Consider the following 8,679-nt stretch of genomic DNA (forward strand, 5'->3'; position numbering starts at 1 on the left):
TGAGTGAGAAATACGCTTAGGAACTTTGGATGCTGTTCTGTGGGATTTGGACCATGTCCTAAATACAGGCAATCCGTATGACCTTATTGATTAAGTAGAGTTAAGAGAGTGGCCAACATGGGAAGCGCTGAGTATGCAGCATCATGAGATTGTTTAGAATAAGGTGGAATCCGCCCATGTCTGCGCTTGGCGTCTGGCCCACTGGCATGCAGCAGTAAAGGAGAATCTAGAGACACAGAAAGAGGATTCTCCCAGGCACAGGAAGTGCACCCCTTATGGAGATGAGAATCGGCCACAGAACAGAAGGCTGTTGGTTCTGTTGTGCCTGATGAAAAAAAGGAAGGGATGGTCAGCACGAAACTCGAGTCCCCCATATTCCATGCATTCGAGAACCAGGATGGCAGAACTTGCCGCGGCAGCCTCTGTGCCTTCTTCACTCAGCTCGATGAAACTCTTGTGCACAAACTTAGACAAGCACAGGTCTGCCTCTGTTGACATGGCTGACAGGTCGGCCTTGCCCTGCTGGAAGACCTCTACGATTCCCAACTGCTGAAGCACCGACTCCATGTCGTAATCCTCCTGCAGTTTAAACTTGGGAAGCAACACTTCCACTTCCGCACTCCTCATGCACTCCGGCTTCGTCCAGGCTGTGAACTTCTCAAAAGTGAGATTCTTCTCCACCTAAAAGATCCAAATTTGACTTGCAGATTCAGACTGCAGTGACTGTCTACAAGTGCACGCCTGTCCCAGGCAGTCCCCTTCTTCCTCTTGACCCACTGTGTCTCTTATACCCATTGGGTTTGCCGCCCCCCACCCGCCTCATCTGCCAGGAAGCTCATGAGCCCCACGACTTGTCCTACATCTCTTGTGCTATTATTCCATTCATGGCTTCCTTAACAGGCGAGGGAGAGACACACGTGGTGCAAGCCAGCGGTGGAGGCTGGGCTGTCCTCTTTTTACCCACTTTTCTGAGACACTTTTCACTCTTGACATCTGTCAGTGCCTGCCTCAGTATTGTTCTGTTTTTAACAATGCTTGGTTTTGAAGATAACAAACCACTGCTGGTCAGAAAAAAAAAAAAAATTAGGGAAGAAAGGGCTGTCAGGATGAGCCATCCCAGGAGAGAAATCTTCCCCTGGTTGGGGTTAGGCGTGGCTTCTGGAGTCAGAGGGAGGTGGACAAACTCCTGGAGTTATGGGCATTCCAGTGCCAGCCATTCAGGTAAGACTAGACATCAAGGCTGGTGGGAAGCAAGCGTGGCAGCGATGTGCCAGATGGGGTTGTCTCTCTTCACCCTGAGCACTGATCTTCACACTCCTCCGACAGCCACACTTCTCCCTGAATGCTGGAACAAAGCATAGCACTGTTTCACTCCCCACTTTTAGCCACTGGATTTTAAAACAATGCCGATAGCAACGGCTACTATATTAAGTAGCTAGTGTGGTGTGGTTCTTGTCAGTGTGCTACACCTGAATTACTCCCACCTCATTTGCTTAAACAACCCTGTCAAGTAGACCCTACCATCAGACCCATTCTAAATATGAGAAAACTGAGACCAAGATGTGCTGAGTCACTCAGCAAGGACACCTAGAGGGTCATGAAATAAGTCCATGTGGACAGAAGTTAGAGCCCAGATCTAAGCGCTTTGCCACTACCTCCAAAGTGGAAAAAGCATGCAGGAGTTGTTAGAAAGATCACACAGGATGACAGGGAGAGTGCCCCTGGATTTTTCCAGCAGAAATGGAGAGCGGGAAGAAGCTCCAGGCCTCCCATCTTACCACGCTGAGATCCACACCGTCATCCGGAAGTAGAACAATCATGCTCAACTCCTCCCCTTCGTAGGGCAGCTCCAGCACCTGTGCCTGCACCTCCTTGATGTAGGAGGTTTTCAACGTGGAATCCTGGTACATCATCTGCACTGGCCTTTGCTCCTTCTGGTGGAAATGAAGAGATTTTAAGCCTGGAATTTTAAAACCAACTGCTGAAAGAGGCAGGGAAAATTTCCCAATCAACTGCAACCGATGTCAGGAATTTTTCGGCGTCATGATAGAAACAATGCAAGGGAACCTCAAAAGGTCGTGGAAAATCAAATAAAAGATGTTTATGTGGTCACAGATTCTTTTTTAAATTTGTGTATGGGAGGAGTCTTCCAAGAAGTTCATGAAAGATGTGTGTTATGAAAAAAAATGTTTCAAATGTTTGTGCTAGAACAAACTCCTCTTTGATTTTCATCTTCCGTGAACATTTGGCAGTGCCCTCCAGTTGTGCTCCGGTTAGAACTTAACAGAATGTCATCTGGCTCCGTCTCTCATTATAGGTCATCCAGTGAGAGCAAATATGGCACTAGGCTGAGCCACAAGGAGCTTGATTCACCAAAATAAAATGTGGTGCTCTGAGGGCCAGCCTTCAGCTGACTGCAACACAGCACATCCACATCGGAGCACCTGTGCCCAAGTCCTGGCCCTAGCTCCCGACTCCAGCTTCCTGCTCATGCACACCCGAGGGACACGCATGATGGCTTAAGTGACTGGGTTGTTGAGATCCTGCTGCCCAGTTTTAGCCTGCTTCAGCTCCCGGGGAGCTATGTCAAAGGGGAGTGGGTCGGCAGATGGGAATGAAGTCTGTTTTTCAAACAAATGCATACACAGGGTCTTTTTAAATGTGACACTTGGCATTTTTCAAAGCAAGTCACATTTTCCTTATTTAAAGTAAGTCCAGCCAGTTTAAGAAAACAATATAATAAAATGAAATTTGGTATAGAATATTTCAATCAAGTCAGAAGACATTTAACAAAGGAGGATGAACTTAGTTTCACAAGAGTGTGACTGGAAGACGCCCTCCCAGAAAGCTGTCTTGCAACAGAAGTTGGTTGTCAAAGGTGTGACAGTCCTATAACCCATCCTGACACCAAAAAATCATGAAGTCCAGCTATTGCATGCGGAGGACATCTGTACAGAACCACACAGGTCTTCGTGCACTGAAATTCAGTTATTATAATTCTGATCGTCTCAAGAAGCAATTTTTAAGGTAAATCTTTAGTTTCCAGTATTAGGTGCATTTAACGATTCTCTGAGAAACTCTAGCAACAGCAGAGATGCAACAAAATATGCAAAATTACAGGCATTAACCTTCTTTATGGAATCTATAAGTCATTAGAAATACTCTACATTTCAAATTATTTCTACCCCAGTCATCACTGTGTTGTAAAAAAAAAAAAAGGTGAAACTTTTTATTCAGTTTCGTCACCAAACCAGCCTGATCTCTGTTCTATTTTTTGAAAGTTTCTGCCTACCTGGTTGATCTTGAAAGGCATTTCCTTTGTGCAAGTTTTGTAAAACAAGTTGTCCCACCGACCTTTGAAGTAAATAGCATTGACAAGAACCAGCCTGGTTGCAACACCAACGGCACTTGCTGGCAACAGCTCATTAATTTTGCCTGTTAAGAAAAGAAAACACTACATTCGATTCCTCTTCATAAGTGTGTGACAAATAAACCATATTGCCACATGTTAAACTACTAATCGAGAACCAAACATTCTGTGTCCACTCGTGTTTCAAATGGCCGTTAGGAGCAGTGCTTCTGCTAAGGTGTGTGTGGCTTGAATCTCAGCCCTGCTTCCCAGCCCTAGGTGGGAATATGTGGGAGCGCAAGCGCTTGGGACCCTGCAGCCCATGTGAGAGTTCTGCATCGAGCTACAGACTCCGACTTTTGGACTTGCTGTTGACTGAATTTGGCAAATAAACCAGTGAATGAAAATCTCTCTGTCTCCTATCTTTCCACCTCTCAAATAAAATGAACATAAATTAATTAATTAATAAAATTCTTGGAGCATTTGCCTTCCCAAAGAGAAGAGATTGGATTGTTTCATGCAGAACTAAAAAACACATGTGAGTGATACTCATTACGGCAGACACTTCATGAACATTCACCACGCTGAGGTTTCCTCCAGCAGGACAGACAGCAAAACAGGCAGGAAACAGAGGCTAGACTGAAGGGCAACAGTTGCTCCATGTGGTTACAGAGTGTCTGATCACACGCCTTGTTGTCACACCCAGTTCTAAATTCTATACCTGCTTGTGGAAACACCAGAGCATTTCACAAGGAGAAAAACCTGGCAGCAGAGACCTGAGGCAGGAAAGAGGCAACCCCTGGAACCCTAAACAATGCCCCAGGCACTCCTAAAGGAAACAATGTGACAACTTGGAGTCCCTTCCTCCCCTGGCTCAAGTGGGACCTTTTCCATAACAAACAACATCCTTGCTAATTCACTGCCTCCAGGGGGCTAGGTGGGCCAGGCAGTCCGGGCAGAAGGGGAACAGCCAAACTCCTTTAAGGAAACGCCCCTCCTCTGCTGTCTCAGTTGTGAGCAGACACAGGAGTCCTCCTTGGAGTAGGTAGTACAGAGGCATCTGAATGGCTCACACATCTGGCCACCGTGAGCCCCGCGGCGTGTTAGGACAGGCAGCTCTTTGAGACCCAAGGAAGAAGGTTCAAGCCCAGATGGAGTACATCAGGACTGAGACAGGGTCTGGAGTGGACCAGTCAAGTCTAGGCTTACCAAGTCTAGTCACAGGGTGTAAAGGGAAGGTAAAAAGAAGCAGAAGGACTGCCCTGTGTGAAGACCCTGGTGGTGGAGACCCCAGGGAATCTAGAAGAGCCAGCCAAAGGGCATGGCCCAACAGGCAGGTGCCCATCAGTCTCCCCCTCACAGACATAGTGGCATCACCTGACCGGTGCACCTCACAGGCCAGTGACTGTAGGCTGTATTCCACATTGGTGAGTTAGAAACCCACCCGAAGGAGGTTTTGCTGTTTATGTAGCCACTTTAATCCTTGGAAATGCAAAGCAAAGCTCTACTGTTGAACACCTGAATGTGTGCTGGGAAACTTTATGGTCCACTAAGGTTCCAATCATAATGCAAGGTGGAGTTAGTCATGATCTCTGTCACGATTGGCAAACTGAATTGAAATCAGAAGGGATGGGTGGGGTGGGCTGGCGGGCACAGGAGAGGGAGGAGATGGGTGGGGTGGGCTGGCGGGCACAGGAGGAGAGGGAGGAGATGGGGGTGGGCTGGCGGGCACAGGAGGAGAGGGAGGAGATGGGTGGGGTGGGCTGGCGGGCACAGGAGGAGAGGGAGGAGATGGGGTGGGCTGGCGGGCACAGGAGGAGAGGGAGGAGATGGGGTGGGCTGGCGGGCACAGGAGAAGAGGGAGGAGATGGGGTGGGCTGGCGGGCACAGGAGAGGGAGGAGATGGGGGTGGGCTGGCGGGCACAGGAGGAGAGGGAGGAGATGGGGGTGGGCTGGCGGGCACAGGAGGAGAGGGAGATGGGTGGGGTGGGCTGGCGGGCACAGGAGGAGAGGGAGGAGACAGAGAGGGAAGCAGAGTGCAGGAACGCATCCTCTGACCTTCTGTCTTCTTGGAGACCCACGCGTTGATGTGTTTCCTGGACTTCTCTGCAGCCTGGGCGAGGGAAAGCTGCTCCAGCTCCGCGTGGTAGAACTGAACACAGGCGTCCTTGAACGACTGCAGACAGGAAAGCCTTCGGTGAGGCTGCCTGGCCACAGGAGGTGTCAGCAAGCTCCCCAAATTCGGAGCTTACATTCACCCCTGAGTTAAAACGGGAAAACGCATCTCTCCATGGTGATCCCATCTCAGCCCACCAGCTGTGAAAACATCCCAGTTTGTAACTAGACATGGCCTGAGCCTGGAATGAGCAGGGATCAATACAGGAGCTTTGGAAAGGGCCAGCTTGTAAAAACGGCAAGGTGCAGCTATACAATACTAGTCTATTTTAAAATGTCACTGTAAGTGTCCCAGGTTCTCTAAGGACTTTATCCCGGGCTCTATGTCACCAGGTGTTTTGAATACGACTGAGGGTTCTCCTGATTCAACTTACAGAGAGGAATTCACAGGTCTTTTCTCCAAAGAGCCTGTTGGCAGTCCTGAGCAGGTACTGTGCATCCGGCCTGTTGACGTGGGCGAGAAGTGACTGGAAGCCCTGGTGCGTGCCTTTCCCTGTGCTCAGAGAAAGTGCCTGCGGAGAGAAATCCACCAGGTGACCTCATCGCTCCTGGGTCTGCTGTGTTCCCTAGGATCATTCCTTAAGGCCAGCGACGTGGCCTAGTACACAAGCCTCTGCCCATTGCAACAGCATCCCTTAGGGACACTGGTGCATCTCCCAGCTGCTCCACTTCTGATTCAGCTGGGAAACAGCAGAGGATGGTCCAAGACCACGGGATCCTTGCACCTAAGCAAAGACTCCTAGCTTTGGATCGGCTCAGCTCTAGCTACTGCGATCATTCGGGTGGTGAACTAGTGGATGCAAGATCTGTGTGTGTGTGTGTGTGTGTGTGTGTGTCCTTCCCTCAGTAACTTTCAAAAAAAAAAAATATCTCCTAAAAATGACTACCCTGACAGGAGGCTGTTTCTATTGTAAATGACCACTTGGTGCATCCTGGAGAAGTGACGCTGCTGGGCACAGGAGAGGAGTGGCCAGCCCAGGCAGAGAGAGGAAGCCAAGGCAGAGAGAGAACTGGCCCTGCACCTGCACAGAGCTCCTTGGCTTCTGTTTCGTGTTGTTGGGAGTTAGGGGAGGGGAACAACAGCAAAGAAGACAAGGGCAGAGAGGTCCAGCAGAGGCTCCTGGACACTGCCCCTCCAGGAGCAAAGCTCACCTCTAATGCACACCCATGAAGACAGAGATGAGGGCACCAAAACTGGGCAGAAATGCAGCCACCAGGGCATCTTCCAGAGGAAAACGGTATAGGACGAGAGATGTGGTTCCTGAGACTAAGCATAGAAATGAAAATGTATGCTCAGAGTGGAATGGTTCTCACGCACAGAGAAAAAGCAGCATTGGGCCACAGGGAGTCTTCAACCTTCTCTCCCTCACACAGCAGGCAGCAGGGTTAAAATGAGCAAGCCTACTGGGAGCCGTCCAGTCCACCCGGGGGGAGAGAAAGTTGTGCTGAACGCAGGAGCCACACTGCCCTGAGGAGAGTGCGTGGACAGGATGGCGCTGGCAGTGTCTCCTTGGGCTCTGCACACACCGGGAGCCCTGGGCACTAGGACTGGCCCTGGAGCCATCTCCAGATGCTCGCAGCACATCTGGAGCACACAAGGAACAAGTGCCTTGGTCTTTGTCAGAGGCGTGGAGCCCAGCCCTGGAAGGCCCTTCGTGGATTTCTGTCCCTCCAGCTCTGTACTGAGCAAGGACACAGGCTGGGAAGCAGGCTGGGAAGCAGGTGTTCACCTCCTGATGGTGAGCAGCTATGGCTGCAGAGGCTTTGCCCTACAAGGAGCGAGAAGCTTAGCTTCTAGAAAGTTCTGGTATCACTTTCTGAATAAAAATAAGATGCAGCATAAAAATCCAACAGTCTTTTCAGGGTCAACAATTGGAGAAATGTTTTTCCTTACTCCTCCCCATCCCTCACCAAAACCATCTCAATGGAAGATCCTTCTCTCCTGCCCCCGGGCACCTCCCTCCCTGGTGGACAGCCCCCCTTGGAGTTGGTGTGGACCCCCACCCTGTACTCTGTCACAGGGCAAGAGCAGCAGCCGCTGTGGTCCAGCCCCACAGTGAGCTGCAGGGCGGCTCACCTGGGCCATCTGGGCTTCGGTGTTGCCCTTTGCACCCAGGAGGACCATGGCCAGAGCAGAGGAGATGCTCATGGGAGAAAAGAACACGTTGTTGTCTGGGTTGTCTCGACTGAGTTCCTTGAAGAGGCGGAAGGCAAAGTTTCCATTGGCTTCAGAAACAGCGTCCATTCTGCAGCGTCTGGGTACAAAGGAGGGAGGGCTATCAGCACAGCCCAGGACACAGCCCGAGCTCGCAGGTTTGGAGAGGTACTCCTGGTTTTCATCTCCATGCTCAGGAGCTTTTAAGCCTGAGAGAAATCTACTGAGGGTTCTCTGCGCATAAACAGTACATGCAGAGGTTAACTTCATTCAGCAGCCAGCCCAAGAACCTCATGAAGCCCCCTCCCCCGCAGCTGGCTCATCCGCTCAGACATGGCTGGACACACAGGACACAGCTGGGAGCAGTGAGCTCCCGGGAATACCCTTACTCTGCCTGTGTCTGCATTGTTTCACTTTCAATTTTTTGCTCTTCTGGAAACACTGCTCTGGGAGCTGAAGCCCAGAGCATGGACGGGGCAGGAGACAGGGTAGCAGAATGGGCGGGGCAGAAAGGCATCCAGGGAAACAGTGCAGGTGAGCAAGACCAACCAGGACAGGGGCGAGAAGAGCGGTCGGTGCCACGTGCAGCTCTGTCAGCTCACAGCTGGACTCCCGGGCGACCCTGCCACCCTCTCTCAGACCCCATGTCCTTGGGAAGCAGGACCTCACTCTCACCAAAACCCAAGCGTGCCCTGTCCTTGAACAAACAGCAGGAGCTGCACACACACACACACACACACGCACATACCATGCAGATTCCTTCCTCAAAGGCTATCTCTTCAGCCTTTGCCCCATCCCCTTAAGTCAACCTCCTATGCCTTTAAATTGAGCTCCAAGCTTAGGGGCCACAGTGCCAGTGTGGTGGCTAAACCGCTGCCTGAAACACCATCATGCCACACTGCAGAACTGGTTCGAGTCCCAGGTGCCCCCACTTCCCATCCAGCTCCCTGCAAATGTCCTGGGAAAGCAGGGAGAGATGGATGGTGCCAGTGCTTTGGCC

At 50.8% G+C, this 8,679-nt stretch overlaps 1 protein-coding gene across 1 annotated transcript; it reads right to left on the reverse strand.

The window, feature by feature from the left end:
- Window positions 1–226: 226 nt before the first annotated feature.
- On the reverse strand, window positions 227–7,779 carry SERPINB9 (serpin family B member 9). The gene is made up of 6 exons (XM_012930174.2): window positions 7,602–7,779; window positions 5,899–6,036; window positions 5,408–5,525; window positions 3,293–3,435; window positions 1,779–1,934; window positions 227–681 (listed from the first exon to the last, which is right to left on the reverse strand). The coding sequence occupies exons 1-6, from the start codon at window positions 7,767–7,769 to the stop codon at window positions 274–276; spliced, it is 1,131 nt and encodes a 376-aa protein (XP_012785628.2). The 5' UTR covers window positions 7,770–7,779; the 3' UTR covers window positions 227–273.
- Between the last annotated feature and the right edge of the window lie 900 nt (window positions 7,780–8,679).

Source organism: Ochotona princeps, chromosome 1, assembly GCF_030435755.1.
Source record: "Ochotona princeps isolate mOchPri1 chromosome 1, mOchPri1.hap1, whole genome shotgun sequence".
Classification (NCBI taxonomy): domain Eukaryota; kingdom Metazoa; phylum Chordata; class Mammalia; order Lagomorpha; family Ochotonidae; genus Ochotona; species Ochotona princeps.